The sequence below is a fragment of the Xenopus laevis genome, chromosome 1L, assembly GCF_017654675.1.
Source record: "Xenopus laevis strain J_2021 chromosome 1L, Xenopus_laevis_v10.1, whole genome shotgun sequence".
NCBI classification, from domain to species: domain Eukaryota; kingdom Metazoa; phylum Chordata; class Amphibia; order Anura; family Pipidae; genus Xenopus; species Xenopus laevis.
In genome coordinates, this window is record NC_054371.1 from 146609410 (window position 1) to 146625977 (window position 16568).

Below are 16568 nucleotides of genomic sequence, written 5' to 3' on the forward strand. Positions count from 1 at the left end.
AAAAATCGTAAGATGTACAATCGTTCGAATCCCACTAACCGCACAATAATTTCAAAGGATTGGTTGGACTTCTCTAAAATTGGTCATTTGGCAAGAAGAATCGTCGCATCTATGGGGAGCTTTAGACGTGCTTTCGTGAGAGTTGACCCATGGTGCAAAAGGAAGGAAACCCTCTTAATAGCCCTTCATTTGGGGTGATTATATAGGGATGATTAAATAATATTCAGGAATACAATTTCCATTAATTATTACATGTAACTTGGTCATACAGATACAAGGGATGCACTGAATCCACTATTTTGGGATTCTGCCAAATGCAGAACTGAATTTGATTCCTAATTTGCATATTCAAATTAGGGGTAGGAAGGGAGAAAGAGAACCATTCTACCTTTGCAATAAAAAAATTAAATTTCCTTCTTTGTTTGACAAAAAGTCACATGATTTTAAGGATTCAGATTCAGATTCGGTTTAGCCTAATCGAGCTGAAAAAGGCCAACTCCTGGGAGAATAAGGAACAGAATATTTGATTCCAGATACAGATTTTTCTCTAATTCTGTCATATGATATAACTTTATGACTATCTTCGCATGAGTGACCCAATCAATTCAACATTGACAGATATAATCTTTAATCATACCATCATCTAAAAAGAGCCATCATTATCCTGTAAAATATATCCATATAGATGGTGTTTAGTCTGCCATCAGTTATAATCGGTACTTAGTGATGTAACATGACTCACTGAAACTTGTGTACTATTAAGACTAATGCACTCACTGTTTATATTATTCTCTATATAATACACAAAAGCCGCAAACAACCTATATATCCATATGAATAGTATTGTATGATGTTGTAAACTGTGATTAGTTAAAAATATGATCAATTTTAAACTGTGCTCATTAACCTGTCAAATATATACATACTAATTACATTTTACTTGTCACCAACATGTCACTTGTGTCACGTGATGCACTGAGACATGTATGTTATAACAAATATCTGATACAGGTATGGGACCTGTTATCCAGAATGCTCAGGGCCTGGGGTTTTATGGATAAGGAATATTTCCAAAATATGAATCTCTCTATACCTTCAGATATTTTATACAATAATTAAACCCAAAAGGAATGTTTTACCTCCAAAAAGGATTCATTATATCTTAGCTTCGATTAAGTTCAAGGTACTGTTTTATAATTACAGAAAAAGAAAATAATTTTTAAAAATTAGAATTATTTGATAAAAATTTAGAGATTTCTGGACAACTGGCACGGTTGGACTGGGCTGGGCTGTGGAGACCGGGGAAAAACCTGACTCGCCCCCGGGTCTTGTGCTCCCAGGGTATCTCTGCCTCTCTTCTTGCCACAGCAAAACAAAGCAAAGTGCCATGCGCACACACACAGCAGGGGGGAGCGGTCGGTTGTGCCAAAAAAACAAGGCACATGCGCACTAGGGCAGCAGCCCCGGTGGGCCACGGGCCCCCCAGTCTGACCCTGATTACAGGTTTCTGGATAACAGATACCATGCCGGTATTACACACCAGAGTTCTTTGACCTATTTAGAAGCATATAGCCTGAAACCATGTGCACTTACAGAATATAATTATGAAAAATCCTTGTGCTTTATTTCCTGTATACAGTATACACTGATCACACATCGGGGCACATTTACTAAAGGGCAAAGTTACTAACGATGTCGATGATTCGCCAGCGTGACGTTGTTTCGTTACTTCGTCGATTTACTAACAGGTGCAGGCGTCACTTCGCTAGCGAAGGAGATAGACGCTAGTGTTGCTTCGCACTTTAGTGCCAGGCGAATTTTCGCTCTGGTAAATGAACGTAACTCCGCAAGTTCACTAAGATGCGGATTTTACTGAACGTTACCTCTTTCGCCAGACTTGCCTTCGCTAGCTCAGACCAGGCGAAGTGCAATGGAGTGCATATGACTTCCTCAATTTATAGTGGAAAAATTTCTTAGTCCCAAAAAACGCTGGTGTCTTTTCCAGCGTGATAGTCCTTAAAAAAAAATTTTTTTTGGGGAACCGGGTTCCCTCATACATTTTCTAATATATGGAACACAAACTATACAGTGGGCTCATGTGTAGGGCATTATAACATCTCTATTTTATTTATTAAGGTTCCCTGGACTTGTGTAGTGTAATGTAATGTATTTGCTGTAACACGTCCATTAAACTTTATAATTTCCTGTCGTATGCAAATTAGCCTGAGCGAAGACCTCTAACAAAGTTGCGCTAGGCATCTTCGCTTTGATTGCCGACATAATGCTAGCGAAAATTAGCCATCATTGTTGCTCTGGACGCAACTTCTCATTTTAGTAAATAAGCATTGTCTAAGCAAATTTTTGCCTGGCAAAGTGTAGTGATGTATGCGAAGCCGTCGATGGTGAATTTTTGCAGGTTAGGGAATTTGCCCCATTGTTTTCCAGTTCTTTCCATGGCACTCCTTTTATGTATGTGAAAGAATGAAAAAGAAAAGCTACTAAAAAAATATCTAAGCAAGCAAAAAGAAAAATACTTTTTTTATAAGTGTTAATGTGTCCCTCTATCAAAATATTGTAGTGCTATATCTATGCCTTATGTCTTTCAAAGTATATAATATTAAAGGGATCCTGTCATCGGAAAACATGTTTTTTTCAAAACGCATCAGTTAATAGTGCTACTCCAGCAGAATTCTGCACTGAAATCCATTTCTCAAAAGAGCAAACAGATTTTTTTATATTCAATTTTGAAATCTGACATGGGGCTAGACATTTTGTCAATTTCCCAGCTGCCCCTGGTCATGTGACTTGTGCCTGCACTTTAGGAGAGAAATGCTTTCAGGCAGGCTGCTGTTTTTCCTTCTCAATGTAACTGAATGTGTCTCAGTGGGACATGGGTTTTTACTATTGAGTGTTGTTCTTAGATCTACCAGGCAACTGTTATCTTGTGTTAGGGAGCTGTTATCTGGTTACCTTCCCATTGTTCTTTTGTTTGGCTGCTGGGGGATGAAAAGGGAGGGGGCGATATCACTCCAACTTGCAGTACAGCAGTAAAGAGTGATTGAAGTTTATCAGAGCACAAGTCACATGACTTGGGACAGCTGGGAAATTGACAATATGTCTAGCCCCATGTCAGATTTCAAAATTGAATATAAAAAAATCTGTTTGCTCTTTTGAGAAATGGATTTCGGCGCAGAATTCTGCTGGAGCAGCACTATTAACTGATTCATTTTAAAAAAAATATTTTTTCCAATGACAGTATCCCTTTAAGTTTTAAATGATAAAAAATGTTGTTATCTATCTCTAGGAAAATGGCCATTTTATAAGTAGACCTTTTATTTAATGCTGGCACTATGTATGTTATCGTAGAAAGAGAGCCTTATTTTTCTGCAGATTGTTTATTCAGCTGTAAGGAAGCAGCCAGGATTGCTCTGCTGAGGTAATTCAGACAGGTAAAATAGTGTCCAACAGTATGCCAATGCCTCCTTCAATTTACTATGCTGTGCCCTGTTTGCACCTATCAGTGCTGCCATCTTGTCTTCTTTTTTTAAGTAGATTTATTGGGCTGACACATGGAGCGTGAGTGATGCAGGGGCTAATCTACATCTCTCTGTGTATCAAAACTGTGGGTGGGCTAATGTATTGGTAATGGCAAATATATATGATGATAACGACGATGATTATACCCATTATACTCAAACCAGTTAGTGGTCAGCATCAGTGACTAAAGGTCACAGTGATACCTTTAATTTAGTCCACCCATTAATGGGGTGGGTCGAGTAAACCCAATATGTCTATATGATGGTTATATCACTCCAAATCCTGAGGCCTGGGAGATGAAGGGACATCTGCATGAGTTTCAATATGTTATTGTATCAATGTACTTATTGTATATACTCTGAAAAATGTCCAGAAGTTAACTGCCTTGATTGTTGTAAAGTGCTTTTAAATTAAAATAACTGTAAATGCTTGCACATCATTTTTGGGGTAAGTCAATAAAGATTGGTTTGTATTTAAAAAGTTTAATGATCTTCCTTCACTTTCATTCTGGTTTTCAATATGTAATTTCTGATGACTAATGGGCAAAACAATCAGATGTGACCATGAGTGATTTCACACTCTTTCCCTTCATGCTCATGCCATTATCTGCTTTTATGTTGTAAAGGTCCCATATCATATAGGAGCAAATCTTGGGCACTTAGGTCAACATTTTCAAATTTGCAACCAAGACAGTGGAGAACTGCAACAATTATCAGTGTAACTGATATTGAAAACAGAAAACAGAAGCCTCTGTAAAGTCTGGAAGCAAGCATAACTGAAAGTAAATTCCTCCTGGAGTCCTTGCAATGCACATCATTTAGTACTATGAAAACATTTACAATACAGCATGTGCAATGGCATTATTATACCCATTAATCTTTGCGCAAAACTATTTTGACTTTGGGCCTTACCTAGCAGAGAACTGGAACCCTCAAACCATGCCATATAGCAATCTCAAGCAGTTTTTGTTTATACTATTAATACAGTATTGTATATTTCAAACTCAGCCACTCATATACAAATAACATAAGGCAAAACTGATGTATGTACAGATATGAAATTATTAAGGGCCTTATTTATCAAAATCTGAATTTTGCTGAATATTTAAATAATAAATGTCCAAACAAACTAAAATACATGATTAGACCTTATTTATTATTTAAAAAGCACAATTTAATCGAATCGGGGACAAACTCGATAAAATCCAGTTTTTCCCCGCAATCGCTTGATTTTTTCAGGATTTTTCAGGCTTTTTCTAGAAAAGCCAAGATTTTTTAGATTTTTGCCTGAAAAGTCCAAAATAGTTGGATTTCCGGGCTTATTTCAGCACAGACCACAGACACTTTCAAATATGATAGGTACCTCTCCTACAATACCGGCATCTCAGACATCTCAATACAACCTCGGCAGGTCTGAGATTCCGGATTTTAGGAATGAGACTTCTCCCTTCCTCGGGGTATAATAAATCTTTGAGCTTTTTTTTTTCAACAAAAAATTTGGATTTTATAGTAAAAAAAAAAAAAAATCTAATTTTTCAGGGGTTTGCCGTTTGGACTGTAATGAATAACCCCCTAAATCTTTACATTGCCTTTAGGCATGAGCACTAAAATATGACAACTGCAGGAATGTAACATATCATTTATGGGAATGTAGGTCCCAGAAATGCACAATATGGCTTGCCTGGTTTGGCCTAGCTTTTCAGTTATTTTCTGTCTCAATAAACTATCTCATTATGGGTGACTAGCTTTCTGCATGGACAGGCAGCATCGCTGTACTGTCTCTGTCTGGATATTTATAGGCAGAAGGATCCAGATGTAAGCAATTAACTTCAGAGCAAGGGAAGGGATGAGGAGAACTAATCAAAAATCACCTCTCCCACATACAACAAAATTAGGCTTTAACATTTAAAATATCTTTAGATAAGAGAGGTTCTGTAAGTCATGGACAATGTGTATATACTTGATTTTGCCTGAAAAAAAAACTAATTGCAGTAGATGTTTACTTAAAAAGAAAGAGTTCAGAGATTTTTGTAGTATTTAAAGCATGCCATATTTTTATTTTATGAAAGGGACACTTAAAAAACATTCATGTAACTTTACAGACATGGCAACCAACCACGATGCATGCATAATAAACAGGTGACTAGTAAATTCTACCTGCCGATTGGTTGCCCCAGGGCAAATTTACATAACCCCAATAGTGTTTTGATTTTGAAACATTTAAAACCAATATTTCAAGTAAAGATACACATACACCTGCTACAGCCATTGACTTTACCGTCTATGTGCCAGCTGTGCTCGACACAACTGTGCAATAAAACTAGGAGTACATGGAGTCCATGATTCTGTTTGGGGAATGAGCCAACTCCATTTGCCATGGATTAAGTATTATGAATTTTGTAGTTACTGAAAAAGTTATTTATGCATCACAAAAATAAACTCCACCTTTAATGCAGGTCCTAACAATATACTATGCTCAATAAAAATTCACAATGTAATAAATGTAAAAGAAAGAATATTAAATTGCGAAATGCAAATTTGTGTTCTTATTTATGCAATAATTTTTCCATTTACGGGTTTTATTACATTTCCCTCTTTATGTTTAGTTAAAGCAAGTGAAATGTCTTTTGTTTACAAATGATGCAATTCTGTTCATTTTCTCAAAGTTTAATATGCAAATTGAGATTTGGATTTGGTTCTGTATTCTGGCAAATCTTTTGTGGAGGCAAACCCAACAGGGCAGAAGTAATGGTGGGCTGAATAGGCACGTGCCTAGGGCACAAAGGTGGGGAGATGCCAGGCAAATACCATTTTTAAGTCAGTTTTGGAGTGATGGCATTTATCATGTATGAGTTGAAGCATGGGGCGAGGGCGGTTTGGTTATCTTTGCAACAAGGACAGCAAAATTGCCAAATGTTCACACGTAGCATGCTTTAGTTAGATAGCATCAAGGCTGAAACAAGTGGACAAGGCCATTTGAAAGCTAAGGGTAAGGACACATAGGCAGATTCAGGGAGATTAGTCGCCCAGGCGACAAATTGCCTCTTCTTCGGGGCAACAATCTCCCCGAACTGTCTTCCCCTACCTTTCCAACTCGGGCGACTTCGGAAAACGAAGAGCCGCGAGTGCCATCACACTGGCGATTTTTCATTATAGCTGGCGGGAAGGTAGGGGAAGGCAGTTCGGGGAGATTGTCCCCCCGAAGAAGAGGCGATTTGTCGCCGGGGCGACTAATCTCCCCGAATCTGCCCATGTGTCCTTACCCTAAGGCAAATTCCCCTAGACATCACTGCTGACTGTGATAATGCAAGTTATCTTTTGTGAAAGTTAATGTCTATCTATTTCTCTCTCTCTATATCTATTGCCCATTCAGTTGTCTGGTGATTTTGTTTGGATTCGGTTCAGCCAAGCTGGCCATACACCTTAAGATCTGCTTTTCTGGCCACCTCACCAAATGAACGGATCTTTTTTCGATATGCCCACCTTGAGCTGTGCAATATCCGGCTGATTTAATCGTTTGGGACATGGTGAGGGACTGTATCAACAAACTGATGTGGCCATTGCACAGATGGCATTTATAACCTGCCTAATCAATATCTGCCTGATTTTTAGCCAGATATCGGTCAGACAGTCCCGTCAGAAGACCATTCTTTGGTCCTTTATTTTGCTTCTTTTTCATAAGAAATATGTTTAGGCTTTTTCCAAGATATAAAAAAAAAAAAAGAATAGAGAAATAGGATTTATATGTACAGTGTGACGTTTGCTTCTGAATGCTGCACATTAACACCTAATAAATTGCATTGCTCTGGAATGCTGTGAAACAGGGGAAGGGTAGGTGATAAAAGGTACCTTCTCCATGGATAGTGAGGGAATGGAAAATCAGGAATAAAGTTAAGGTTAATTAGTTTAGTTAATTAGATGAACTATGTAGTAGGGCAGTTACACATCACATCACTTCTATGTTAATGTGTACAGCATTACGTAAATATGGAGTATATTTGCACATAGTGGGTCTCATTTATAAACAGTGGGCAAATTTGCACCTGGGCAGTAACCCATAGCAACCAATCAGTCATTAGCTTTTTTAAGCCAGCTGCAGTCTTAAAAATGAAAGCAAGCATTTGGTTACTATGGGTTACTGCCCAGGTGCAAATTTGCCCAGTGTTTATAAATGAGACCCAGTGAGTTTGTTGCAAATAGTTGTTCCACTGAATTACAACTTCCTCCAGTTATACTGTAATTTGAGATACATATTTTGCATTTTACTTCAGTTATGTTTACATGAAGTTTGAGTGTGCTCTATGGAGCAAATTCACTAAACGACGAAGCGTCTAACGCTAGCGTGAATGCGCCAGCTTAGCACATTTTCTTTAACAGACGCTGGCGTAAATTCGCTAATGTTACTTCGCACCCTTACGCCTGGCGAATCTGCGCAACTAACGTAACTACGCAAATTCACTGACACGCAAATTATTCTGAACGCTACCTTTTACGCCAGACTTCCTTCGCCACCTCAGACCAGGCGAAGTGCAATAGAGTAGATAGGGATTGCTTCAAAAAAAGTTAATCATTTTTCTAAGTCCCAAAAAACGCTGGGGTTTTTTGATTTTTTATGGGTGATAGGCTGAAAAAGATCGATTTCCCAGGCTTGTGTAGTGCTGCTACATATACCTCCATTGTAACTTGGATTTGGCGCCATATGCAAATTAACTTCGCAACCTTACGCTTCCCCTGAGCGCAACTTCGGATTTTAGTGAATTTGCGTAGCGCTGGCGAAAATACGCCTGGCGAAGTGCGGCAAAGCGCGGCGAAGTGACGCTGGCGCAACAACGAATCTTAGTGAATGTCCTATATATCTGTGCAAATTTCCTTAGCCTTTGGAACTTCTATGCTTTTTTCAATCACAAAAAGATATGTGCCCCCCTCATTGCTCTCTCTGTCTCTCTCTGTGTCTCTATGTCTCTCTCTCTATATATATATATATTTGAACTTGTGTAAACTGGAATATTTTCACTGGAATGCAATTTAGTATGAATGGTAATAGAGGACCCACTAACTGCACATGATTGTGAGACAGATCTTCTTCATTGGAGAAAGTTTTAGAAATAAAAATTTTAGAATAATTATTAAGGACCACCAGAGACCTAAAATAGTTTCTAAAATAGAATACAAATATTATTTCAAGAATTTGCATAGGTTTCAATACATTTTCTTTTTTTAACATGGCTCTCCAAGAAAAATTCTAATGCAACTAGAGAATTCGAACAAAACTGATACATTACCACATTTGTTTAGCCTCTGTCTTCTGACAGCTGTTCTCATATGAGTGAAGAAAGATCTATGTATATTGAATGTGGCCTGTAGTGTAGGGGTCATGTCAAACAAACATTGCATATTTCTTTGACAGGGTCAATTGGCACCAGCCTGTGTTGAGTAAACCTGTATCTATAAAGGTCAGAAGGACCTTACCCTTAAATACTCACTTGTTCCTGTCTGTTTTTTGTGTAGTAAATACCATACACACTCAAACTTATCCAGCTGTGTAAGTACCTTGAAACAGGTTTGAAATCTGAAGAACACAAGTTTCTAAATAGCACCTTGGCAATAAAACCTGGTAAGGCTGTCTGTGAGAAGTAAATGTGCTAGATCCATGCAAGCACTAGCAAGTTTTCTGGATAACATGCTTGCCATAGTTCAGAAACAGTCATTTTCATGGTCTGGGTGTGATATTTTACATTGTTTCACCCCTTAATTCAGATTTAGGGGAACATTTTTATACTTCTCTCATGTACACAAAAAAGATTTGAGTATTTAAAATGGCAGATGTTTAACACTGCTGACAATGGCATGAACACAGGTCTCTACTGCACTATTGCTGTGTACCAGCTATACTAATATACTGTTTTATAGATCACTTATCCAGAAATTGAAGCCTGTAGTTGTCGCTTAGTACCAGTAAAGAACCTTGCACATGGATCTAGCTTTGCTGAGATTGTTGCTTCGGCTGATATATGTAATAATATCAGCCAAATATAGTTTTTGCAAATATAATGAAATAAATTGTGGTCTCTTTTGTTTTATTTGCAATTATTGTTTTACTATATTTCTACAGCACTAAATTGATGACTTTTAGTCATGTATGAAATCTAGAATTCATTTTGGGATTCAGCTAAGAACTTTTTGTTGTGTTCAGCCAAACTGAACCCTCCGAGTTGTGTCGTTCTACAGCTTTGGACAACTGATCTTTTTATTTTTCCTAAATCTTAATATTCAAATTAGGGTTCAGATTCAGTTTGACAGTGGGCTGAATCTTTTGTGGAGGCTTTGAAATTTGCCTGGATCGTAAGAAATTTTGGATTTGGCTCATCTATATTTACATTACGTCACTTTGTGTTGAACCCTGCTAAACACCATAGAACATAACCTCCACCAATGTGGAGGCATGGCTCACATGGGGCAAATTCACTAAGATGCGAAGTTCCGTCAGGCGCAACTTCTCCGCTCTTCGCCGCACTTCGCCAGGCGAATTTTCGCCAGGGCTCCGCAAATTCACCAAAATCCGAAGTTGCGCACAGGGGTAGCGTAAGGTTGCGAAGTTGCGCTAGCGTTGTTTCGCTATATAAAGCGAAGTTGCGCTAGCGAAGGCTAACTTGCATACGGCGCGAAATTCAAATTTCAATGGAGGAACACGTATCTGCACTACAAATGCCTAGAAAACCTTCAAATCAGCCAATAAAAATTTTATTTTGCCCTACACATGTGCCCACTGTCTAGGTAAGTTGCCATGAGTCAGGAAATGTAGGGGGGAGGAAGGGGAGCCCCAAAAATTTTTCGATCAGCCATCATGTAGAAAACACGCCAGTGTTTTTTGGGACTTAGAAAAAATGTTGACTTTTTTTGAAACAATCCCTATCTACTCTATTGCGCTTCGCCAGGTCTGAGGTGGCGAAGGAAGTCTAGCGTAAAAGGTAGCGTTCGCTACACTGTGCAAGTTAGTGAATTTGCGTAGTTTTGTCGCTAGCGAAGATTCGGCTGGCGTAAGGTTGCGAAGTAACACTAGCGAAACTACGCCAGCGTTCGTTAGTGAATTTGCGCAGTAGTGAAAATGCCAAACGCTAGCGAATTAACGCTAGCGTTCGGCGCTTCGCGCGTTAGTGAATTTGCCCCATAGTGTTTTAAATGCCTCTCTGCATATAATAACATCCTTCATCAGATTTTAAAATATAATGGAGAACACTACAAGTATCTGCTGTAGGCAAAGGTTTTACATTCTTTTCAGAGAAAAGAAGTGGCTAGCAATGAAGTGGGGGGTGCAGCACTGCTGAAGTTAAAACTATTTATTTAGTTATTTAAAGTACAAAATACAGGGGTCAGCTGTCATCCATAGCGGTCTATAGATCTTTAGGAGGAAAGCCTTATATCAAATAGTTGCTCTGCCACACAATATATTATTTGAAGATGCTGGACAGATATAGCCTCAAATGTTTGCAAAGTAGTTCCCTTTTTGTTGTCACTGTCTCTTTAAAGGCTTGCTTGTAACTGGGTCTGGCAAATATAAAATAGCAATTAGTAATTATACCATGGAGATATGTTTTTAGTGTTGCTGTCGTCGTGTTCATTGTTAGCTCTCTACGCCTTTCCTGTCACACACTGGAAACACCCTATATTCTAACCAGAGGCTAAACATTTGGGTGTGTCATTCTTTTCTGTCACTCAAGCTTTGTGAGGAGTCTTTAATTCCACAGCTTTCCTTTGCTGTTGTGCTGTTCCTTGCACAGAAAAAAATGTCTTTCGTTTGCCGAGTTGGCTTGTTTATAAAGCTGCACAAAAAAAGTGGCATATGACTTCACCAGACATTACTGTTCAAAAACTAGAATGTTTATGAAGCTGGATATTGCTTCTAGGCATACACAAAGCCAATGTAAAATTCTAGGGTACAGAAAAAAAGAATGGAGAAATGGTTTCCAAGCAGTGGCGTAACTAGAGTGCACCGGGCCCCCAGCAAAAAAACCTTCAGATGGGCCCAGCTAACCATTACAGCACAAATTATGGTGAATTGGCAATGTCTAAAATTCTAATATACTGCATATGTTGGGTATTAATAAATGGTAGTTCTTGCCTAATTAGCTTAATATCAACATGTGTATAGAACAACCTGGTTTCCGTTTCCATTACTAGCATTTTCATTTTTTTTGGAAGTTACAGCAGGTTGAATCTTATATTAAAAGTGTTTTTACATTATTAACAAAATGTATTTCAGTTCAGAATAAAAGTTCCATATTGTCTGTGTGGCATTTGGACTTTGTAGCAAACCTAGGTTTGTGACACTGCTGTTTCTTTTCATTTTCTGAAAATACTGTGTTGTTCCAAATTGGTTTGTGAACAGTAGTACACCTTGTCCAAAAGCTGCAATAGGAATTTCTGATGAGATATGCTTGAGCTAAGAGGGGGAAGAGATCTTATTCATTCATAGTCGCAAATAAAAATGTATCAGGAAACATGAGAAATGCACATATAGGCACATATCAAGCTACACGTTGAAAAGTTAGCCATAAACATTTAATTTAGTCACTCCGATTGGATGTGATCACTCAAAACAGAAAATCCAATTAGCTGTAGTGCCTGATAAGGAAATGGGTATGACTGCAATTAGCTGATTGAGGCAAAATAATATTTACATATTTGCCCATTACAAAACAGTGCGATTTAGAAGACACAAAGCTGAACAACTTTTTATAGTTTATCATATTCCTCTTCCACAATAAGAAGGAAATAAATATTTAGATCTGTATAAACCAATCATGCAATCCATGACCCAATGCTAAGGGTTACAGTACATGCCTATTAAAGGACACAACATTTCCTGGGACACACATTTATAACAAGTCATAAATATGTCCTTCATGATCTATATGATGATAGTGTTTGACCACATTATGTTTTGCAGGATTTTCTTCATATGCTGTTGGAAAATGATTCGGAACTTAACAGGTGAGAAGCTACATTAAACATTGGGTTTTTTTCAGTAGCGATTTAGGGTGTCCATTAAATATAGATATGTACATGGATAAATTATCTTGCTACCTGATGTGACTTAATGATATTCTTGTCCTTCTTGGTGATACTTGGCATCAAATTATTTTCTTAAGTTGTTAAATTTGTGGTGACATGTACTGAGTGACTGGCTTAGTGGCTAACGTTGCTTCTTTGTAGCACAGAGGCCATCGATTCCCAACAGAACCCTGTCTTCTAGCAGTTTGTATGCCCTCTCTATGTCTGTGTGTATGTCAAAGCAGATGAATGTGCTTCCATAGAAACTGACCCTGCTATGTGTTCTGTCTAAATGTGATAGGGGCTTTAGAAAGTCAACTCCAGTTTATTTCACCATTATTATGGTTTAGCATGCATAAATCTAGATATAGGTTAAGTGAGGAACAAACAAATATTAATCATGTTATATAATATTAATTTGTACTGACGTTCAGCAGTACTAGAGAGGATAATGATGACATGAATAACATTAATACATTAGTACATGATAAACAAACAATTATATTGTACAAGAGTGCTATCTAGCATTTCCATAGAGTGGGTTGATTATTTCTTACATTTCATGTGAATGTCCTATAATTGATAGCTGTTAAGCCCATTGCCTGGATTAAGCCATGTTTAGAGAGTGGTATCCTGTATCTAGTTGGACAGCCCTGTATTATTATTGTGTTTAAGTCAACATTTTGGGAGTTTTTTTTTTTGTTTTCTTTTTTTTACTTATCTCCTTACCTTTTGTTGTTAACAGTTTGTATTATTATTAAAATGTATGGTACTCCACAGGCATTATTTACAAAGCTGGGGGGAGGGTTCATTAGTGCAAAATGTGCATTCGGGTGTTAAATGGTCTTCCCTGTTCAGGCAAAACAGGCTAGAAGGTGTGATACAGGCTGCTATGGGCATGGGAGCCATGAAAATAATGCTTGACTGTGGAAGGTGTTAACTGCAGGGCTGCTTGAATCAGCAGTGCCTCACTCTGCACCTAGCATCTGGTTTTAGGGCGATTGTGGATGTAGTTAAAGTGATTCTGTAATGGTTTTTATGGTGTCGTTTTTATTTCTAAATTTCACTGTTTAAACTGCAAATAAATCACTCTACCATGTAAAATTTAATTCCTGAACCAGCAAGTGTATTTTTTATCAATTTATAATTTTGGTGTGTAGGCAGGCATCTCAGGTCATTTTGCCTGGTCATGTGCTTTCAGAAAGAGCCTGCACTTTAGGATGGAACTGCTTTCTGGCAGGCTGTTGTTTCTCCAAATCAATGTAACTAAATAAGTCTCAGTGGGATTTGGCTTTTTACTATTGAGTGTTGTTCTTAGATCTACCAGGGAGCTGTTATATTGTGTTAAGGAGCTGTTATCTGGTTACCTTCCCGTTGTTCTTTTGTTTGGCTGCTGGGGGGGGAAAGGGAGGGGGGGATATCACTCCAACTTGCAGTACAGCAGTAAAGAGTGACTGATGTTTATCAGAGCACAATTCACATGAATGTTAGATCTAAAAAATTAAATATAAAAAGATCTGTTTGCTTTTTTGAGAAACGGATTCAGTGCAGAATTCTGCTAGAGCAGCACTATTACTGATGCATTTTGAAAAAAACATGTTTTCCCATGACAGTATCCCTTTAAAGTTGGATTGAAAAAAGACCAAAGTCCATCAAGTTCAACCCCCTCCAAATGAAACCCAGCGCACATACATACACAAACTCATAAGATCTATATATACACTCACATAAACTATATATGCCAATATGTATACTAAGGTAGGTTGTAGATTTTAGTATCACTGTAGCCTTGGATATTATGTCTGTCTAAATAATCATCAAAGCTCCTCTTTAATGCATTAATTGAACCAGCCCTCACAACATCATCATCTAGCAGTGCATTCCACAACCTCACTGTCCTCACTGTCAAGAACCACCTACGCTGCTTTAAATGAAAGTTCTTTCTCTCTAATCTGAAGGATTGGCCTCTGGTGCGGTCATCCTTTTTATGGGCAAAAAAAGTGTAATCATGTCTCCTCGCAAGCATCTTTCCAGTGAAAACAACCTCAACCATGACAGTTTACCCACATAATTTAAATCTTCCACCCCTCTAACCAGTTTACTTGCACATCTCTGCACTCTCTCCAGCTCATTTATATCCTGGATCTTAAAACTGCACTGCATACTGCAGGTGAGGCTTACCAGGAACCTATAAAGAGGCAAAATTACGTTTTCATCCCTTGAGTTAATGCACTTTTTTATGCAAGACAGAACTTTATTTGCTTTTATAGAAAACACAATAGATCTCCTCTTCTGTGGACGAGTAATCTTCTCCAAATGCTTTTCCACCAGCAAAAATGTTAATCAATGGTTGGATTAAAAAAAAAAAATTGGCACTTTGTTTTTCCGAAGTTTCCTCGCAAGGCATTTTTGGGGTGATTGGAAAGTAAGAAGCGCCGCATATATTAAAGAGCAAACTTCTTCTGTACAGTGAATTTTAATCACATATTTCTGTAAGCCATTAAAAATTCTGTCCTTAGGGTTGCCACTGTTGGATATTCCAGCCTCAATTTAATAGTAAATGAAAAATATGGATTCATGTCTGTGTTAAAATAATAAATTAACAAAAGTCTGTTTCATAAGTCATATTTCAGGGAAACATAATGGTGTGAAAAACCATGGTGGTAAAATGATCAAGACAGAGATTAACTGTTCTAAACCATACTCTGTAACCACTTACTATGGATTTATTCCCAGCTGTGGAATGGCAGCTATACAAGCACATGCGTGTGTAAACAAATTGTTGAGCAGACACTTTAGAGCGTGTCCTGGACAGACTCTGATCAGCTTTGTACAGCCTTTAACTTAAAATTCTTCACCAGTGAAGGTTATTTTACTTGGCACAAAGCAAGCTACCTAAATCTAGGCTGTGAGCTTGTGGCTCTCTAGCAGTTATAGAACTACAACTCTCTAAAGTTTAATAATAGGTGCAGCTTACAGATCTCTGGCCTAAATAAAATCATCATTGATTTTTGGTATGTAACAATTTACAATCAAAATACATTTTTTAAACATAGAGTCCTATTCTGTATTGTGAATTAGTAGTGGCAGAAGTTTCACACACACATACACATATTATTTATGTTCAAAAAATCTTCAGCTGTGGATCATCCCAAGTTACTGACTATATACAGTAATATTGCTTTTATGTCACTGCCTCATATGGATAGTCACACTATTAGTATGTTATAGTATGGCTAATTGTAAGCAACTTTTTTATTTATAGTTTTTGAATTATTTGCCCTCTAAATATATATAAATATTTCCAGTTTTTAGATGGGGGTCACTCTAAGGCTTCAATATACTGTTATTGCTACCATGTATTACTCGTCTTTCTATTCGGGTCCTCTCCTATTCATATTCCAGTCTCTTATTCAGATCAATGCATGGTTGCTAGAGTAATTTGGACATTAGCTACCAGTCTGCTGAATTTGCAAACTAAAGAGATGCTGAATAAAAAGCTAAATAACGTAAAAAAACTAAAATAATATCAAATGAAATCCAATTGCAAATTGACTTAGAATATCACTTCCTACATCATACTAAAAGTTAACTCAAAGGTGAACAACCCCTTTCATTTCTTAACTCTCTCCTTCTGCAGATTGTTTGCCATAGATTTTGATACTCCATTAATAACTTTGTAACAAATGTTTTCATTTTTCGTTGTTATAGCTTTTTAATTGCTTTTGAGGGTTTTTTTATGTTTTGCTATTTAGTTACTTGTCTCATTGACCCTAAAGGGGAGTCTTTATGAATGATAGCATGAAGGTATGAATAAATACATTAAAAATACATAAAAAATATAATAATAATCATCTGACTGGATGAAGATGGCATAATTAATGAAGTTAGTAACCATGAAGTTGCCAAAAAATCACTTCCCACAGCCACTTCCCAATGTTCCTTTAGGCTTTCCATGATTGCGCACCCCCAGTGATTTTC

General features: G+C 37.5%; 1 protein-coding gene across 1 annotated transcript in view; it reads left to right on the forward strand.

Annotated features, from left to right (window-relative positions):
- The window catches only part of LOC121394205 (aminopeptidase O-like), a 235151-nt gene that overhangs the window by 131966 nt on the left and 86617 nt on the right, over positions 1 to 16568 (forward strand). Inside the window, exon 9 of the mRNA XM_041564512.1 lies at positions 12484 to 12527. Within this exon, the coding sequence (XP_041420446.1) occupies positions 12484 to 12527 (44 nt within the window). The remainder of the gene's footprint in view (positions 1 to 12483; positions 12528 to 16568) is intronic.